This window comes from Myotis brandtii, unplaced genomic scaffold (genome assembly GCF_000412655.1).
Source record: "Myotis brandtii unplaced genomic scaffold, ASM41265v1 scaffold1423, whole genome shotgun sequence".
In the NCBI taxonomy this organism is placed as follows: domain Eukaryota; kingdom Metazoa; phylum Chordata; class Mammalia; order Chiroptera; family Vespertilionidae; genus Myotis; species Myotis brandtii.
This window is the reverse complement of record NW_005355087.1, coordinates 1,265,566-1,287,148: the sequence shown is the minus strand read 5'-3', so window position 1 is coordinate 1,287,148 and position 21,583 is coordinate 1,265,566. Positions and strand designations below refer to the sequence as shown.

The following is a 21,583-nucleotide window of genomic DNA, read 5'->3' as shown; positions in this document are numbered from 1 at the left end:
GTGTATCCTGGAAATTCTGTACATAGAGAGTTGCCCATTTTTTAACAGCAGTGACATAGTATGCCACCATACATCCATACCATAATATTAAACCAGTTCTCTATTGGTGGACATTTAAATTGTTTCTAATTTTTGTGGGTGTTATTTCAAAATAACTACATACTTTGCTATGTATGCTGACCCACAAAATTATTTTTTCACATTTGTGGGGAAAATTTCAGAAGTGGTATTGCTGGTCCTGAACATCAAGAGTTTGTGACTCTATTTGTAAAAGATGGTTCCCTTTTATCCTCATGTTTTATAAAAGCAAACATGACATCCAAATGGAGATCTCGTATGTAAGCTACTGAGAAGTGTCCTGTAAAAATATTTTTTATCTAAATATCTTTAGATAAAAAATTCTTACAAATTTACTTTGTAAGAATCAGAATACTTAACTTGTCTTGTTCTTGGGACTTCATTAGCTCCTTTTCTTTCTTTCTTTTTTGTTTTTTTTACAATGGAGTAGTTCTTGAATTTCCCAAATGATACAATTTTTAAACTGTGTTAAGCAAATTAGCAGAAATGACTTAGATGTTTACTACTGTAGGGAAAAAAGAACTCTAGGATTTCAAACTGTAAAATCGTGGTTAGGTTTAAGCCAATGAAGAGAAAGTTCTATTCAAGAATCTGTCCAATCTCCTTCCTTGATCCCATCCACAGACAACAACAGTTCCCGGCTGCTGAGGAGTCTCATTTCTCCTGAAACACTGCACCCTGGGACGTCGGGGTGGTGCAGATGATAGCAATCAGCGGAGGGCAAGGACCAGAGCTCCTAATGTGCAGAATTATTTATGATCCTAAAAGCCAGATAAGAGCTCGCGGGCACCCAGCCATCATGCAAGCAATCGCTCTATTCACTTTAGTTCAGAACAGTTTTATAAAATTGCATTCTCAGGCTTTTTGTTAAAATAAGTTTTTCTTTCAAAACTCATGAACTTGTATGGCAGTGCTATGTCTAATAGCTAAAAATTGGAGATAAATGTCCAATAATAGAGGGACGGTTAACAAAATTATGCTGTAGCCACTCATTTTTGCAGCCACTAAAAATGATCACTTGATGACCTAAAAGCAAAATACTTCTGGTACTGTGTTAAAATGGCCCCAATGCAAAGTTACAATTACATGACAGTTACAGATGTGACAGGCTGATTTTTATGAAATGTTAAATAATTTTTCCCCTTAAATGTGTGAACTTCCTTCACTCAGTGACTGAAGATAGAAGCAGGCATGGCTCTTTCAAAACAAACCAGGGCACAAAGATGTCAGCTTTCTTAGATCTGGGAACTAGATATTCTCTGAGCTGAGACAGGAGTATAAAGAAATAAAAATAAGAATCAGTTCAGGAACTCTGTCCTTCTCCTTCAAGCAGAATTCCAGGAAGAACAGGAGGTTAGGGTTAGGGTTAAGGTTAGGGTTACATGAGGATATGGGAGCCCTGAGGACTTGAGCCTTGCTTCCAGAGGAACTGAGAGAAACATCCACCAGCCCGTGTGATGTGACAGCAATAGAGGAGAAGTGCCCGAAAGGCAGGGATGGCAGGAGAAGGCCGAGGCTTCCATGCCACAGTAAGCTGAAGCCAGAACAGGCCTGAGACAGATCAATGCCCAGAGCTGGAAGCCCCTCTCCAAAGATCCAGGTCCCCTCAGCATCTATACCAAGGATGAGGTGTGCAGCACCCTGGCTGACTGAATACAGAGCCGAAATGACAAAAATCACTGAATCTGTCCACACTTACAAGGAAGTGACTAACCTACATTTCCTTCTATTGTGTGGAAATGGACTTGAGACACAAACTCAGGTGAGTTACAGGAAAAGGAAATAAGTTACAATTCAACAGAAAAGATATATATATATATATATCTTAAAAGATTCGTGCAATAGGCCTTCCCTCCCCCTGGCTGCCAGCACCGGTTTTCCTCTGGCACTTGGGACCCAGGCCTTCGCTCTGGCCGGAGCTGCCTTCAGTCTTCACTGCTCCAGCTTGAGCTGCCTTCAAGCCTGCACTGCTCTGGCCAGAGCCACCTTCAGTCTTCGCTCTGCCACTTCGTGCCTACGTATGCAAATTAACCACCATCTTTGTTGGCGGTTAATTTGCATATCTTGCTGATTAGCCAATGGGAGGCATAGCGAAGGTACGGTCAATTACCATGTTTGTCTATTATTAGATAGGATATATATTAGTATGAACAAAAAAGGAAATGGGAAAATAAAATTTTATAGGGTGATGAGAATGTGGGATGTTTAATAATATTTTTAATTTCGGTGATTGCTGTAATGCCATCTGTACCTTTAAAAGGGGAGGACTAATTCAAAGCAGTGGCTTTCCTCTACTTATTTCCCTCCTCATTCTTCTCTCTGTGAACCCCTCCTCCTGCACCCCTGGGTCTGTCCTCAGCACGGAGGGCAGCCAGGAGGAGCGGGGTCTGCGGGTCTGTAAGACGGTCCCAAAGGAGGTCACTGTGCTTCTCCAGTGACGAGACGCTTTATTTGTTGAGAATTTGAGATTTGCAGATCATGTTTCTTTGCCGCAAACTTCAAGAGCTGGTTATAAATCCTATCATTGCTGTAGATTCTGCAGCAGTGAAAGCTTCCAGAAATAAGAAGAATTGTGGTTGGGCCTTCGTGTCTTGTGTGGAGAGAGCATTCTACTGCAGTGGTATCAGTTATGTGAGAATTGGATCTGTTGTTTCTCAGTGGTTTGGGACGTAGCCTATTTTATGTTGTTTGGCAAATCTTTTAAAATGCAGTAGATCTTCCTGGGTTTCAGTTTTCTCATCTGTAAATGAGGGAGTTGGCTAAAATCTTTTCTAGTTAGCTAGAAATGCTGGCCCCATTCAGCACTGTCTTTGAATATTTTATGTGTGACCTTATACTTTATGATGTACTATATCTTGTAGTGCACACACACAATTTTTTTCATTGGTTGCCTTTTGAAAATGGCCAGCTTTTAAATGTAGGCGTGTTCAGGATTAGCTTAACATGTAGGTTTCACTCTGGATGTGATAGTCTTTGGCAGGCATGTCCCTCAGTGGCCCCCAAATAAGATTCTACAAAATCCTTTATTCAGCTGCTCTCACCATGGCCCAGATGGTTTCATTCTCTCTCTTTTTTTTTAGAGTCTCTCTCTTCCTTCCTCTCTGTGCAAGGGCACATGTTCAGGCTCTCTAAATGATTATTAGGCTCTTCTCTTCCTACCGCTAATCTTTACACCTATCTGCTGAGATGACCATTTATATATTTTAGAAATCAAGCAAAGGCAATTAAATGATCTAAATCAGAAGTTCTGCCACGAGATGTTGTCATCTCTGCCCCAATGTAACCTCTTCTCCAGAAATTTTACAGAGCTTAGAAATTATCCCACAAGAAAAAAAAATGTGAAACCAGCAAATGGCATACTTAATTTGAATGTGTTTTTTAAATTCGTTTTATTATAACTGTAGTTTAAATTTCTTTTAGACAGTGGTTTTGAAACATACCCAATGTGTCCTATTTGGTATACAAATCATAGGATATGGTAATTAGAATATGTAGATTTTCCTTTAAGCCTAACAAATTTTTATCTGTCAAGCAATTACTTTAAAAAATAAAATATCCATCTGATTGTATTGTTTTAGAATACAGTATCTTCCATAGACTTCCGGAAGGCTTAACATGATCACTTCTCCACTTCCCCAAAATAAGGGGAGCTGTGTAGCTTAGTGGTGAAGAACACATGGTGAAGTCCTAAGGACGTGGCCGCAGTCTCAGTTCCCCTCATCAACAGCTGTATGATTTGCAAGTTACCTAATCTCATTTGGCCTCAGCTGCCTCATCTGTAGAATGGGAATAATTATGCATCCACTTCACAAGGTCGATGTGAGAACTGAATGAAGTAGTGTATATACATCACCTTGGATGTGGAACAACTCAAAATAGCATTATTATTCATTTAACAACCAGTGATTTCAATTAACAAGCTTATACCCCTTCCAACAAGAATAAAGTAAATAGTGTCTAAAATTAAAGCAAAACTGAACTCATATCATATTCCAGAATACCTTTCACTTCATTTTATATTTTGGGGGAGGGTGTTATGAAATCAATAATGGGGGATCCAAAACTGATTCCCAGAAGAAGCCAGTGATAGATTTCTGGCAGGACACCTCTAGCCAGTGTTTCAATAATGTGCCTCTACTTGTCTCAGGATGAAGGAGCGCCAGCAGTAGGAAATCATGTAAGGTTTACTAATCCAGCTGTAGCCATCTCATAACTTAAAATAAGGCATATTGAACATCTATTTAATGAAAACATTTCTGTTTCTAACATAAATATTAATCTGAAGCAGTTCATTTGAGTATTGTGCTTCTTTTCCCTTGCTCAAATTGACAGTGAGCTAGCATTTTCCAGATGATGAATTTCCTAGAAATCACAAAATAAATTTCTTACATGAACTGACAATTGATGATTTTAATTTTTTTGGCATCTATTCATATGAGCTAGGTAGAGCAGATTTGTGTGTGTGTGTGTGTGTGTGTGTGTGATTAAAAAGCAGTATCAGAAAGGCAAACTGATACACTCAAAAGGTCACACACCTGTAGGTAACAGACTTGGAAAGAACCCAGGTCTCTATATACCTGCTTCCCAATTTCAGATTCCCAGAGGAATGTTCCCCACACCACCCACTCCTGGGCAAAGTGCAATCACTATCTGGCACTGTCTATAGTTACAGGAAGCACGGAGAGTTGGAGAAGTTTTCAAAATTGTGTATTTTTCAATCTACTTTAATGTTGTATTTTTCAATGCGGCTTAATATTAATGTACAGAGGTATTAAATCAACTTCCCCTTTTCATTGCATGTGTCAACTTTGTGCAAAATGCACTCGCTCTCTTACTTCCTGACTTTTTACCAGTTTCCATAAACAAGATGGCTTCATCCTCAGAAAGCATTCACTTACGGCACCCACTGTTTTAAAATGTTCTCTACCTGTATCCATTGGTTCTACTCCATCTTTTGGCTTATTCCAACAGGGCATAAACCTATCAATTTCTTCTCCCTGATCTCTGGTCGGATTTGAGTTGTCAAAGTCAGGCTGCAAGTGGGTTGGGAGCTGGTCTCAACTCTGAGACAGTTTTACTAGTTCGCATTAGAGCAGACCTTTTCGTTTTCTGCAGATTCCCACAGCTATTCTTAGCTCAGCACACGATGGACAATATTCTTAGACTCTAGGTCATGGGTCAGAACATGAAAGTTCTGTGAAGACCTGTTTCTGTAAAGAATTATGGCTGTTGAGGAGGAACCAGGAGGAAGTGAGGGAAGCAGTGAACACACTTCGGGGAACTGGGGTGGGGCTGGATTCCAGCACAGGCAGAAATACGAAGGCACAGCCCTAAGGAGGGAGTTGGCAATTTAAAGACTCCTTTCTCTCCAGGGTGGGTGGGACCTGGAAGACAGCCGTGTTCCTCGGTCAGGCTGGCCGAATGCTGCCTGTCATTTCCCTCCATCTGCTTTGCGCTATGTTCTATTCTTTTTCCAACAGCCAAAATTATACTGTTGCTAGGCACGTGACTTTGGCAAGGAAGCTCTGAGTCTCAGAAGAGTGGAGAGCAGAGAAGCCAATGAGCAGAGGGGGAAGGGAAAGCGGGGTGGCACCGTCCTGGCCCTCAGTGAAAAGGAGGGCCCCACTGCAGGGAGCCTGCAAGATGAGCTTCTCACTTCTACCTTCCCTAAGTATACAAGCTCACGGATTTGATATTATTAAATGGAAATATTTTTATAGGTGCAATTCACACAGGAGATGAACAATAATGTGGAGGTACAGAGAAGGAGAAAATGTAAAATATATTTCCAGAATATGTGTGTAAATCGACTAAAACTTTGAAAGTGTGATAGACATACCATTTTGAGATGTGACTGTCAAAGAAAGTGAGGCTGGAGATATCAGAGGTAAAGGACCCACAGCTAATTTGAAATCTGATCGACTTGTTTTCTATTGTCTACAGGGTAAACTTGAAATTGCCAGTCTTTGTTATTTTATTTACTTAAGATTTATTTGTTTATTTATTTGTTTATTTATTTATTTATTTATTTAGAGAAAGAGAGACATTGATTGTTGTTCCACTTATTTATGCATTCATTGTTTGATTCTTGTATGTGACCTGACTGAGAATCGAACCCACAACCTTGGCATATTGGGACGACACTGAGCTACCCGGGTAGGGGAAATTGCCAGTCTTGAATGTGCTCTGTGAACCTCAAAGCCTGTGACATGACCTGCAACAGAAGCTGCCTTTCCATGCTCTCTTGGATTCCTTTTCCTTTCAGGAGCAGCCCATAGTCTCACCAGGAAATATTCAATCAGAAAGTAGCTTAAGGTTCTTTCCAGCCATAAATGCTATGATTTTAGAAGTAGTCCAGATTTTTAAAGACAGAGCAATACACGAAGGAACAATATTTTTCCAGGCTCCCGAACACTTAAGAAGAAATCTTACAGGTACTTATGAGACCATGCACTCTAGGGAGCTAATAACTGGGATGCGTGAAGTGGAGACTGAGGGCGCACAAGCTACTCTCCTTATGACCTGTTCACATCTCCAAAATTCATGACTCCCTGCTCAGCCCAATGAGCTCGCTTGTCAACTTAATGTGACTCCTTCCAATTTCATGAGAAAATCATTTTTCCTTTTTGTCAAATGCGCTTTCTAGATAAAATGGACAGCCCCGCGTCATGAAATGCAAGAGTTGACAGATATATAATGTAATTTTGAAAATATGATATAAATTGACCCATAGAATTGGAGGTCTGGCAAGAATGCAAGAAATGTTTGTGTACATGAATGTCTAACTGCAAGCAAGACTTTTTTTTAAAAAAGTCATCTCAGAAATAGGTCCTATGGTGACTTTCTTTTAAAAAGTATGTGGGAAACAGAGATCGAGAGACCAAGATGGCGGCATAGGTAAAATGCAAGAGTTGACAGATATATAATGTAATTTTGAAAATATGATGTAAATTGACCCATAGAATTGGAGGGCTGGCAAGAATGCAAGAAATGTTTGTGTACATGAATGTCTAACTGCAAGCAAGACTTTTTTTTAAAAAAGTCATCTCAGAAATAGGTCCTATGGTGACTTTCTTTTAAAAAGTATGTGGGAAAGCAAAGGACAAAGGTCACCTGTAAAAGCACAGACCATTATTTACATTTATGACCATATACGCTGTTCTAGATAAGCACTAAGCAATCTTGGCTGTGCCCTAGAGTTACCTATAGAACATTACTAGTATAAAGTATAGGTGCCTGGGCCCTCCTCCAGGAAGTTAAATTCATTCAGCCTAGAGTTGAGTCCAGCTCTCTATATTTCTGGAAAGGTCCTCTGGTGATTCTGATGTGTAGTAAAGGCTGGGACCCACTGTACACCCTGCAGGATGGGGTAGGTTTTATGGTGCTGGTGCACTGCGCAGATGCTCTCCCCGCGGGATCGAGACAACCATTCCCTCAGCCACTGTGTTGGACACTGACTACTCACAGGGAAGTCCTTCTCCAAGAATTGTCCACCATAGGCCATGCATCACCCATGGCCATGCCCTTCTCCCCTAGTCAGCCCGCATGTAATAACCGGTTAATGGGAGGAGGGGAAAACAAAGGCCCAACCCTCTTGCCTTAATTTGGGGCAACTATGAAAGGGGTCCTTAATCCTAGCCATCAATGAATTAGAGTTACGTGATGTGGGGAAGGCACTGGGTAGGACTTGAACTCAAAACCTTTTTTGTCTATTGCTGTTAGTGGCCTAGACAAGTCACATCATCATTTTTTAACTCTAAAAACAGGGACGACAACAACAATAACAATAATAATAGCAACAAAACCTGTATAATCTACTTTCAAAAGTAGTTGTGAAGATTCAGTAAGAGTCTGTATAAATAAACTGTTATTAACCACGTAAAATGCTGGTAGTTACTGTTACTAAATGTTTTTAGGTCTAAAAATCTGCATATGTTATGTGAAGAAAATATAGTAAGTACCACTGGAAGTCAAAAAATGTTTTAATCCCCAAATGGGTATGTATTTAACATTCTCCACTGTTCAATGAATTGAAGTGAAAAAAATGGAATGGTTTTGTTTGTTTGATTTGCTGTTTTCACACAAAGCTAAAGTCAGCCATAGCAAGAAATAGACCTGGGGACCAAGATAATTCAGTGGGGAAAGAATAGGCTTTTCCACAAATGGTGCTGAAACAACTGGATACCCACATGCAAAAGAATAAAACTGAACCTCTACCTCCCACCACGCACAGAAAATAACACAAAATGGATCAAAGACCTCAATGTTAGAGCTAAAACTATAAAATTCTTAGAAAAGAAGAGCAGTAAAGACTCATGGTTCTGGATTGGGCATTGGTTTTGGAGCTCTGATACCAAAGCAATAAAAGAAATATAGATAAATTGGACTTTACCAAAATTAATTTTGTGTGTGTGTGTTTCAAAGGATACTATCAGGAAAGCAAAAGGAAAACACACTGAGTGGGAGAAAATATTTGCAAATCATAAATCTGATAGGATACTCGTATCCAGAATATATAAAGAACTCTTAACAATTCAACAAGGAGACAACCTCACTGAAACATGGGCAAGGAATCTCACTTGACATTTCTCCAAAGATAACTCATAACTGGCTAATAATAACAGAAAAAAATACTCAACATCAGAAGTCATTAGGGAAATTCAAATCAAAAGCACAATGAGATACCATTTCACACCTACAAGGATGGCTATAATAAAAAAAGACAGATAATAAGTATTGGCAAAAATGTAGAGAAATTGGAGCCCTTATACAATGTAGGAATGTAAAAGGGTAGAGTCACTTTTGAAAACATCTTGGCAGGTCCTCAAATTGTTTGTTTAAGAGTTACCATATAATCCAGCAGTTCTATCCCTAGAGTAATGAAAACATATCTGCATAAAAAACTAGTATAGAATGTTTATAGCAGCATTATTCATATGACCAAAAAGTGAAAACAACCCAATTATCCACCAACTGAAAATGGATAAACTGTAGTATGTCCAGATAACAGAATATTATCTGACAATCAAAATATATAAAATACTGATACATTCTATAATATAAATGAACCTTGACAATATTAAGCTAAGTGAAGGAAGTCAGTCACAAAAGAACGCATACTATATGATTCTATTTATATAAAATGCCCAGACCAGGCATGTCTACAGAAAAGAAAGTAGATGAGTGGTTGCAAGGGGCTAAGGGGAAAAGGAATGAGCAATGACAAAGGTATGAGGTTTCTTCCTGGGGTGATGGAAATATTCTAAATTTGATTAGGTGATGGTTGTACAACTCTGTGAAAATCCTAAAATTCACTGAATTGTAGACTTCAAGTGGGTAGATTCTATGGCATGTGAGTTATATTTGAATAAAAGTGTTATTAAAGAAATAATCCCATGAGCCGAAGAAATAAGACAGATGATAACAAGAATTTAAATATAACTCACGGAAAAACATTATAACTATTTTGTTTTGGTTTTTAAGTAAACACAGCTCACTGTCTGCTATTAAAAAAAATCAGATCACAAATCTGCGTGGGAAAGAGACCGGCCAGGAAAAAATGACTGTGGTCTGGGAGAATTCTCATTCCCTCAAAAAACGGACTCAAAAGTTTTCGGTCACTGACTCAGACGTAAGGAATCAATAACCTCCTGCTCGCTGAGCTAAATCATGCCTGCTAGGAAAAGACAGTTTTTAAAAAATGGGCCTTCAAAAGTCTTTTTAGCAGTAAATGCAAGATCTGCAGTCACACTCCTGCCGGAATGCCAAGCACTGTACCTGTAAGCTCTCAGGATCCTCTGGGCAATGGCGTCGCCTATCTTGTTGAACACAACCTTGTCATCCGCGCAGCTTATAAAAAACTGGTTCTATGAAAAATCAATAGGATAACCATGTAAGTCTTTCATATCTTAGTAATATATATGGAAATGTGGTGTATAACATACTCTACATTGATATTTAAAAAACAACAACACATTTCATATAGCAGACATGTTCTGACCCCTGAAATCACCTGAGGAAAGTAAGCCACAGAATAAACCTCATCTCACTCTGGATCCTATGCATTCCCAGGTAAGAACAGGTGTAGCATCTTAGTCGAGCGAATGGCTAAACTATTATTTCATCATGCACATTCCTTGTAGGTTATGTTTTTAGGAACATTCCAAATTGAAGGGACATCGAACATCGAATTTTTTTTCAGATTCACACATTGTATAAATGCTTATGATTAAAAATTATATCTTGGCTAGATACAGAAAACAGACTGACAGCTGACAGAGGGGAGGGAGGGGGCAGCTGAGTGATAAAGGTGAAGGAATTAAACAACAACAACAAAAAACCTCGTAGACAGACTACAATATGGTGATTACCAGGGGGAAAGGGGATGGGGGGAGGTAGAAGAGGGTGAAGAAGGATAAATGGTGACAGAAGGAGACTTGACTTGGGGTGGTGAACATACAATATAATATACAAATGATGTATTATATAGAACTAGAGGCCCAATGCACAAAATTCGTGCAAGAGTAGGCCTTCCTTCCTCTGGCTGCTGGCGCTTCCCTCTGTCACCCAGGACCCGGGCTTTCCTTGCAGCCCCGGCTTCATCCGGAAGGTCATCCGGTCTAATTAGCATATTATGCTTTTATTATTATAGATTATACACTTGAAACCTATATAATTTTATTAACCAATGTCACCACAATAAATTTAATAAAAAATTCTGTCAGCAAACATTCTATCTTATACCAAGTCTACTTTTTTAACAGGTAGATGGCAGAGCCATGATCTAATTTTCTCCACCCTTTCTCCATTATTAACTAGTATATGCTTTGGCTTTAGATCATTTATTTGAGTCTCTTATTATTCCTCAACTTCTATTTTAAGTAGCTTAAAATCTCTTGTATGTATACCAATAAAATAGAGAAATATTGTTATATCTTTTTTGTTGAAGTACTTCTCTTATTTATGCATCTATAAAACATTCTACAATACTACTACTAAAAAACTAGGATACAACATTATTATAATGGTACAAAAGATTTAGTTGCTGCATAGAGGAATGTAAATTAGATACAAATATTATCACTATTACATATTTTATTTATACATTGTTATAATACACCTATAACAAAGTAGAGTCATCACCAAGCAACCTTTGCTAATCATCTTAAAGAGATATATAAGCAATGAGTCAATATATTATTATCATCCCTCTGCAACATTATCATGTTTATTACTATACACATTTTTTACACTTAAGTGCCTAAATCTGTAAATTGCCTCCAGAAGACAAATTTACAAGAGAACACTGAGCAGAAACTCATTTGAGAATGTGTTTCCCCTTAGGGCAGTGGTTCTCAACCTTCTGGCCCTTTAAATACAGTTCCTCATGTTGTGACCCAACCATAAAATTTTTTTCGTTGCTACTTCATAACTGTAATGTTGCTACTGTTATGAATTGTCATGTAAATATCTGATATGCAGGATGGTCTTAGGCGACCCCTGTGAAAGGGTCGTTCGACCCCCAAAGGGGTCGCGACCCACAGGTTGAGAACCGCTGCCTTAGGGCATCAAACAATCAAAATCTCAGTGGCAACCAAACCATGCTTGTTTTTCTGAATTTATATTACAGAGAAGCTTAGCATTGCTCAGCAGCTGTAACACACACTGGCCACATGTCATGTCCTTACTTCTTTTTGGGAGAGAGCAGGGTGAATGCTGACCGCTTACTTTGCCTAGAGGTGTGTCAACCTGGTTATTATCTGCACCCATGTGTACTAGTATCATCCTGGCATTACTGATCTCACTTAGTACTGGGGTATCACTAATAAGAAAAGCTGACTTACTGCTACCAAAAAGAGATAAAGCAAGAGGATTCTGGGTAATGGGTGAGCCAGCTGTTAACAACTCACATTATTATGTTAAAATTTTTGAAGTCAATTACACTAATCATATCAGTATTACTAAACTCCAGACTTTATCCAGAGTTCAGTAATGTCCTTCTTCTGTTGCACGATCCCATCCGGGATACCACATTGCATTCAGCCTGCCAATATTTTTAATCAGTCTTCTCTTTCTCCACGTCTGTGAAATAAATAAATCTCTAATTCTTTTCTACTTGCCTTGAATAAATTGTCACTGGATGGAAGGGGAGAGGGCCAAAACTCAAGGGGAAGGAAGAAAGGGCTAGAATGATTTTCTTCAGCTACTGCATCTCCCTCCATACATTTTTACAAAACTCAGTGGAAAAGAAAAGACTCAAATAAAGGAGGGAGATGTGCTCTGATTGATTGTTGCATTGTCATGACTTTTTATTTTGTCAGGATTTTCCAAGTGCTCTGAGGTAGCTTAGGAATGACTAGGAAGTGCTAGTAAAGTTCCCAGAGTAAACCCAGTGTCCCCTAGATTTCCTCCTATTCTTTGAACACAAACTCTGGGATCTGCAAAAGCTTTGTAATAAATAGTTGTTCACACAGAACTGAGGAAGGTGGTACCTTCCCTCAATATTCTTGCATCTCCCTTTTCCACGTTCCTTTGCTGCACTCTCCTACGCCAACATCCCCAAACCAGTGGCATCCAGGGGTCTCTATTTTAGCAACTTACCCCTGTGCCTGCTCCCCTGAAGCAGTACGTGCCTCACACTTCACCCTCCAACTCCAGCCAAATCTAAACTTATACATCCTTGTTGGGGAATACCTGGCTAATAATATTACAATGAGTTGATACATTTAATAACAGGGATCTGGGGACTCCTATTGGAGTCCTGAGTTAATGAAAATGCAAAACAAATGTCAGGTATGCTTGGGAAGTAAAAGTTCACGTGGCCCAAGATACACTTAATACAGGAGGTCCTGAGTTCAGGGACCCTGCAGTTTCTGTGTGGTATTGATGGGAAGGCAGGTTGTTATAGCAATTTACACAAGCAAGACTTACTTCTATATAGATATAGTGCTTGCTGTTCTCTATCACGTGGACGTAAGCAGTGTGGATGGACTCTTCATGGTACTTTATCCCAGCAGACCAATCAGTAGCAGAGCGGAGCAACTAGGAGGCAGCAATCAGAAATGAGCAAACATAAGACAATGGAGATTACACCAGATGCATTGATACGATGAAGTCAATCCTTTTGCTGTTAAACAACTAAATGAATACAATGGCTTGAGTGTCATGTGTGGGTCAAGGGAGAGTAGGTGGATGGGGTACTGGTCCTTGGACGTATCCCATAACGAAGGAGCCCAGCTGGCAACCAAGTCCTGAATATTTCTTCTCCCACTCAACACAACTGTCAATCAAAATGGGAAACCATAGGCATTTCTATCAAGAATATTTCAGGAGTACCTCATCTGGTGGCTGAGTAGGGTGCCTATTTTTACTTTTCCAGGATAATTCCACAATTTCACCAGATTGCCTGGTGCTATGGTGTATTTTTTAATAGTGCCACTTTCACTCCCCAAAGTATCCTGGTATGAGCCATATGATATGGCCACCCTAGCTCTGACTTGATAATAATATGATTACTCCTTTTCCCTCAAATAGATACTGTTCAGATTAATATACGCTAAAAAGCAATTAGATCCATTTAGAGATCTAATCTTGATTCTACTTTTAATTAGCTGTCTGATCCTGGCCCTGTCACTTCAGCTCTCAGCTTCCTCACTCTGCTGCCTCCCTGCATTCAGACACTCACCTGCTCCCACCCAGATTACAATAAGAGCTTCCAGTGCAGACACCTGAGTATGTGTTAAATGCACTGACACAGAGCAGGACTGCCTAGGTTCAAAGCTTAGCTCAGCCATTCAGTGGCTTTGATCTTGGTCAAGTTTCTTAACTGCTTTGTGCCTCAGATTTCCACTCTATAAAATGGAGTATCTACTCTGTAGGGTGGTGGAGAGAATTAAATGAATTAGTGTGGAGTGTGCAGGAGACCTGGCACCCAGTAAGTGCTGTTACTGTTTGCTATCACTAGTGAGCACATTAGAGGATGCGTTTGAGTGGTGGCAGAGCCTGTCAGCGATGATGCCGAGTAGACTGTGGCTGGGCATGGGAGGGTACACTCGATGACAGGGAAGGCTTTTCAACACTAAGACACCACTGGCTGTCAGCATTCTAACTAGTATTGCAGTGCAATGTTGGGCATATAGTAGGTGCTCAATAAACATTTATTTGACCTTCCCTAAGTAATAACAGGACATCACATAAGCATCACTATAAAATAGATTTACTATTTCTGATTTGAAATGAATGTTGAAGCTTTGCTTCAAGAGATGAACAGAAATTGAAGGAAAAATAATAACCTATACTTATTAGGAATATATAAAATGATCCAATTCATAATCAGCTTTGTCTGTTATAAAGGGGTCGGTAAAAGTAGGTTTACCAGGTACAGTTGTGAGTACACAAAACATAGGGTTTATTCTTGTATTTATTTAACTAGCATGGGTTTTTTTTCCCCATATGAACAACTGTAAACCTACTTTACCTTCCCTGTATATAAAAGATCTGGTACAATTCTTGCTCTAATCAATAACTTAAAAAATTGTACCTATAAGGCTACTGAAATTCAAAGTTAAATCCTACTAATATCATTGATTGTGCCATCCTCAAAACGTTATTTCATTATTCAGTGTGTGACATTTATTACAAAATAGCCCCCTGCAAAGCACTTTATTTAATTTTGTCACATGAACAGTGTAATGAAATTAGAAAATATAATTGTGAACAGAAATAGTCAAATATCTCAAAAGAGAACTCGTAGGAAAATTTAGATAAATATGATCACACTGGGAAATATCTTGATTTCCCATCATCCCCAAAGAGCTGCATTATTGTCCATTAGTAGAAATAACAAAGGTTGAACAAATAGAAGTTTTAATTCTTAGTCCACTCAAACGTATGCTGAATTTTGTTGCGAGGGTGCATAACTCTGAAAATGCAGGCTACCTTGAAGATTCTTACACCACACATGCTGACCTAATGCTATGTAACTCTGGGAACAATGTATACAATTATAAAGTGTACTAGAAAGATGGGAGTTGTCCTCATTGAAAAATGTGAATGAAACCAATGTCACAGGCACTTAGTCCAGAAAGAGCCATTTTGCCCAGTAGCACTTTGTGATAAAGAAAAGCAAGACTGACCTGAACGTTAGCACGGACGGACCCAGGCACTTGGTATTTCAACTCATGGGCTGTTGTGTGAGATTTTGGAAGTAGAAAAGGATAAGAAAGGGACCGATATTTTGGTTTCATAATCTAAAATAATTAAAAAGAAGGTAAAAAATTTCAAATAAGAAAACAGTTCCATTCTTTTACATTTTGATTATAAAAGAAATTCAGGTTTATTTGAAACAGAAATAATTGTTAACAGTGGATGTTTCTAGGTGAAGAGGTAACACATTATTTTTGGTTGTTTTTTTTCTATTTCCCAGTGATGGAGAACTCCTTTTTTATTTCTTTTACCTTATGTAGTAGGCATGTATTCTTTAGAAAGCTTAAATATAATTGAGTTATAGAGATATATAATTGCAAAAAGGGGGTTACTCTTTTGTAAACTGATATTTTACTATGTTGCAGATATCTTGCCATAGCAATATAGCACTACATGTCATTTTAAAATAACTCCAGTGTCAAATGGTATGGAAAGAGCATAACTTGTTTAATAAATTACTATTAATAAGCATTTCAGTTACTTCTCATTTTATTTAAATTATTGGAAGCAATATAAAAATAAATTAATTAATTGGGTTATTTCCTTAACTTAAATGCCTGGAAAAGATTTTCTGAGTCAAAAGGTTATATACCTTTTAAGAAGTTTTTTTGTGCTGTACCAATTTAGCCCCCAGAAGCAGGGTATAAGATCATCAAAACCCAATTGTAGGTATTAGCTGTGTTTTGTTTTTTTTTTAAATCTTTGATTGCCTAGTAGGTTAAAGCTTTCACTTACATAGCATTATAAACAGTAATTTTTTTGATAAAACAGTCTTTTCCCAAATTACCAGGAAGAATAATGAATGTCTCCTCACTTTTTAAAGTAAATAAAAAGGAATCTAAATAACACCTGGATGATAGGCACTTAACTTATGAATGTTAGGTCAAATTCCCAAGAGTAATGAAAACATACTAAAGAAGACACAATTGGGATAAAAACAAAATGGCTACATCCCTCATCCTGCTCACTTGGCTCAGGACCCCTCTCCAAGATGAACCCAGTGCAATGCCAGGATTGGAAAGACTTGAAAGTGTGAGCTCAGCCAACTAAACAAGACTCCCATTCCCCTTCAATAGCCTTCCGGGTGAGCACCAGCCAGGCCAGATGCTTAATCAGCACTGAGCAGCCAAGATGTTAAAGGGTGAAAACCACTGGCCCTGATCATAGCATCTATTCCTCTCTGCTCTAAATTCTCTGTAATGTAAAGCTCAGGAACATTTCCTTTTGCCCACAGACTCAGGAGCTCTGACTCCCAGGCACCCGACAGCAGATGACTGGCACAGCTGTGGCCACCCAGGCCTCTTCCAACCCCCGAGGTGTCTCCTCTCCCAGGCCTGCCTCACTATGTGGACTGAGCCATGATAAGACCATCCGTGTACCTTGGTGAAGTTCCAGCGCTGGATGAAGTGACGTGCCACATCACGAGCCGCCTTCCCGTGGACCACAGAGCCAATGTCATGCCATGGCATCCGGGGGGTGGAGTACCTGTCTATGAAATCTGCCCAGGTGCACCAGGCAAGAATCGTCACTAACTTCTGTGCCAGGGACAGAAGCCATCTGACCCCCAGAGCTGACCCCACTATGATAAGTCAAAGGGAACGTGGCAATGTCCACGTATGTGTATATTTCTTGGCTTGGGTGGAGCAATACCTTCATAACCAAGTGAACCATAGATCACAGTCCCCCATGCACCTCCCCAAATATGTTTCCTCTTCTCTTAGTGTTAGATAGTCACGAGGCAAGGCAAGATGTGAGCTGGTACAAATTACCTAAGGCTGTGTACTTGACCTTGTGTTTTCCTGTTTTACCCTGTTGACATGATGTCAGGCAACATATGCAGTGCCATCTCTATCTCCTCTTAGACATAGAAGCACAGTGATAATCTAAAAATGTGTCACTTTAATGATAAAAATGAAGATGATAAGCAGAAGGATGATCAAAGGGATTGTGCCATCTTTTGGAGAATGACAGATCATTACCCCCAAAGTATGCCTATATAAAACCTGATGGTTTGAAACAAGTAAGCTCTATTTCATGTTTTTTTTTCTTACTATAATTATAAGCAATCCTTAATTATATGACTGAATTATGATTTAGCAAATATTCTTCAAAGTTTCAGCAAATATTCAAAAGAAAACAAGACATTAGATCATGCACTGGCATACTTGTTAGATGTTGACAAGCAAAAAGAGAAAATATAAGCAGCCATCCACTACCACGGAACTCACCAGCAAAGGGTTTATCCAGTTGGATCCAGTCTTTGAAGACGAAATTGCAGTAGTCCTTTCCATGCCAGAATCGCGTTTCCCCATGGAGCTCTCCCACACCTGTCTGCAAACTGCGGACTGAGCCCGTGTCTGTGGACACAGCAAGACCCACTCAGAGACAGTACAGGTGGGCCCCAGGGAGGGAGGCTCAACTCTCATTTACGAAACTCCTCTAGACTTCTTACCTTTCCTTCTTGAGACTCATTACTAGGGCAGAATATCTCTACTCCATCTGAGGCTGAGGGGTGACAGGTTTTATAGCCCTTAAGTTTATTAGTAGTGGGCAGCTGGGGCTATAACCAGGTTTGCCATGTGACAACGAAATTTAACATTCTTAGGTTTACCATCTATCAGCTCACTGGAAGAAAGGACCACAGGGTTAACTGTGAATCAAGAACTTGCTAGGAGGAACTATGAGAGAGTAGTAAAACCTGGGTCAGGTAGGGAAACATGAGATCTGTATGTTAGCATAGATACAGAGGATAGAAAGAAATCATGCCCTTCTCATTCCTCAGTCAATGTGGCAAACACCTAATATGGAAGTCTTGTCCTTTGCATCTCAGAAAGAAAGAACCTCAAATATGCAACAGCCCACATTCCAGCCCTGGAATTAACCAGCTAAGTCAGTGATGGCGAACCTATGACACGCGTGTCAGAGGTGACACGGGAACTCATTTTTTTGGTTGATTGTTTTTTTGTTAAATGGCATTTAAATATATAAAATAAATATCAAAAATATAAGTCTTTGTTTTACTATGCTTGCAAATATCAAAAAATTTCTATATGTGACACAGCACCAGAGTTAAGTTAGGGTTTTCAAAATGCTGACACGCCGAGCTCAAAAGGTTCACCATCACTGAGCTAAGTGAACATCACCATTAACAAAGAATTTGGTCTAGATGACATCCAAGATTTTCAGGCTCTAACATTCTATATTCCCGAAATCATAAATGACAACCATAAAAGTCATCACAACAGACTAGAGGTTTATGACTATACATGCACAAAAGCAGCCATTTACTGCAACACTTCACAAAGAGCTTTGCGGGACAATTTTACTCAGGGGTCAATACTTTGACTGAAATTGGCTATATTGGCCATTGAGACAACTAAGCAGGAAGACTAGCAGAACTACAAATCACAGATGTAGGGCTTAGCACAAAAGAAGCATTTAACATATAGACATCGGTAGCAAAAATATTTATTGAATGAATAAATGGTACCACATGCAGTAGCCAGGTAGCCAGTGAGAGTACTGAACTGGTCCCCCCACCACCACACTGTCCCAGAACTGTCTTTTCAAACTGCAGACTCCTTGCTTAAAAGCCTTCCAGAATCACCTACTGCCTACACAGGGTCAAATCCTAAGGGTTTCGTGTGCATAGAAGACTCCAAACGGGGTACCAATCTCTCTCTCTCTGGTCTTTGCTCTTCCCCAAACAGCCCAGGCCCCATGCCCATCACGTGCCTCGCTGTGTTTGACAGGCTGGTCTATCATGTCTCTGTCCAATTGTCACATTTTTCCTTCTGCCTGGGATGCTGTTCCTTCCCTCTCAGCCTGATCTCATCATCCTTCAAGAGCCACATAGTGTCATATGCTCAAAACACCCCCAGGTCCTAGTAGGGACAGACAGTCACTAGCTCTGCTACAGGACCATTAATAGCTGCACACCCCAGTGCCTCTGATTCTGTGACACAATTGTGTAAGGATGCTTCCTCCCTGCCCCCACTCATCTATAGGGTGTCCCAAAATTCACCCAAGATTTGAATTTTGCGTGAGCATTAACAACAACAACAAAAAAATAAAAGCCTAATTTTACTTGGTTTATTGAATCAGATTCTAATATCTGTTGCCCTTTGATTTCAATCCCTTCAATTTGATAAGCATTACCAAGTACCAATGATGGCCCAGGAGCAGGGACAATGAAGACCAATGAAGACCACGGCTTTGCATATGTGCCAGCAAAGCCGTGGAGGCCATTTACCCGATGTGCTATTCCATACATAACCCTATACTGTATACTTTATGAATCAATAAAAAATTTACAATTTTTAATTATAAACCTGTGTTTCCTATCAAAATTACTTCTTGCGTGAATTTTGGGACACCCTATATAAACTCCTCAGGGTGGGAGTGTATCCCCGCCCTCCTGGTGTAGCTCCGGGCACTCAGTAAGTATTTCCAGAACAAAGGTTTTTAAGCAATCGCCCCACGAATATTCTAGCTCAAACAGAATAATTAGCCTTCAACGGTTATTGAAATTGTCTTAAAGTGCTAAATATGAACGAAACTGAAATGTTAAAGATAGAATTCTATTGACTTCTCCCAGCGATTTATTTTCCTGCTCGATAAGACTGAGAGGCCAAAGTACTGGCAGGTCTGTTTGCTCACCTGTAGGCTCTTTATAGTAAGCATGGAACTTTGTTAAAAAATAAAATAAAAGAAAGAAAAAAGAGACAAGAGTGAGATAAATTCCAAATTAAAAAAAAGGCATATGTATATAAAATTTGTTTTTATCCATTGAAAAACTCTAAAGCTAAAGTTTTACATATACAAAAAATACAGTTGCTTAAAAATTATCTTTCACCTAACTATCAGTTATTATAAGAAAAACAAAACCAAGAGAATTCTTCGATTCAGAAAATTGTCTCGGTGTTAATTGACTTCAACCTGCTCATAATTCAAATTTGTTTTTAGTCATGGCCTAAAGTGGCAGCCTGGGCGAGTCTATTTTGAAGAAGTGGCAATAGAAGAAGTGGGGGGTGTCGGTCGGTCGGTGGGGCGACGGGACTCGGCGCAGGCGGGCCGCGGGATACACAGAGTGAGGGAGGCGTGCGAGATTCATGCAGGAGTTGAGTAAGCCAGTCAGTCAGCAGTCTCATTGTGCAGTGGTTAGTGCTAGTGATAGACAAAACAAGTATACAAGACGAGTGTGGATGGGACAGTTGGAAGGGGTGGACCTCAGCGAACGTACCTCAATCAGATTGAGGACGCTTTTAGCAAAGGCCAGCTTAGGAGTTCACATTAGTGTTTGTCAGTCATTGTCATGATTTAATTTTATGGATATTGTAAGGTAAATTGTAAGGAATTTAATTTTATCAATAAATAATATCATTATTAAGTATGATATCAAGTTTTATTCAATGTACCTATAGTTTAACCAAGACTTAAAACTTTAAGTAAAGTTTATTAAGTTAATTTTAGGGAACGTTGTGCAGTGAAAGATGTAGTGTCGAGGATTGAGAAAGATATGTTGAGATGGTTTGGACATATAGAGAGGATGAACAAAAGGAGATAGATGAAATAAGTATACAAGACCAGTGTGGATGGGAGAGTTGGAAGGGGTCGACCTCAGCGAACGTACCTCAATCAGAGTGAGGACATTTTTAGTAAAGGCCAGCTTAGGAGTTCCCTAATTAAGTTAATAACAATGTACCTACCTATATAGTTTAAGTTTAAAAAATTTGGCTCTCAAAAGAAATTTCAATCGTTGTACTGTTGATATTTGGCTCTGTTGACTAATGAGTTTGCCGACCACTGGCCTAAACTATTCCAAACAAATCAGGGCCCTCCTAAGAACAAATGAAATATTAAGGCAAAAGAGCCAAATGCTCGTAGTTACTGTGATTACTGCTCAGAGTTGTATGAGCACCAATGAGCAGGAAGACAGGACGTTCAAGATCAGCAACGCCGATCTGAGGAGCTCTCAGTCTGTATCTGGCTCCCAGTTGATTTCATAATTGCACCTGCCTTGTTGTTCAGCACAGGTTTTTCATGCCAGTTTCCTGCAATCCTCATTCCTCAGTGGCCCGGACTCTGGCTGCAAAAGTTCAGGGAAAGGGTGTGTCCCTGCCCCCTCATTGGTGCTCATACAACTCTGAGCAGTAATCACAGTAACTACGAGCATTTGGCTCTTTTGCCTTAATATTTCATTTGTTCTTAGGAGGGCCCTGATTTGTTTGGAATAGTTTAGGCCAGTGGTCGGCAAACTCATTAGTCAACAGAGCCAAATATCAACAGTACTTCTTCAAAA

At 39.5% G+C, this 21,583-nt stretch overlaps 1 protein-coding gene across 4 annotated transcripts in view; it reads right to left on the bottom strand.

Annotated features, from left to right (window-relative positions):
* PLD1 (phospholipase D1, phosphatidylcholine-specific) overlaps nucleotides 1–21,583 on the bottom strand; it is a 220,151-nt gene that overhangs the window by 42,395 nt on the left and 156,173 nt on the right. For all 4 annotated transcript variants that reach the window (XM_005860878.2, XM_005860877.2, XM_005860880.2 and 1 more), the window contains 5 exons: nucleotides 17,511–17,639; nucleotides 16,662–16,780; nucleotides 15,213–15,326; nucleotides 13,009–13,119; nucleotides 9,856–9,944 (listed from right to left, as the gene is read on the bottom strand). In XM_005860878.2, the coding sequence (XP_005860940.1) occupies nucleotides 9,856–9,944; nucleotides 13,009–13,119; nucleotides 15,213–15,326; nucleotides 16,662–16,780; nucleotides 17,511–17,639 (562 nt within the window). The remainder of the gene's footprint in view (nucleotides 1–9,855; nucleotides 9,945–13,008; nucleotides 13,120–15,212; nucleotides 15,327–16,661; nucleotides 16,781–17,510; nucleotides 17,640–21,583) is intronic.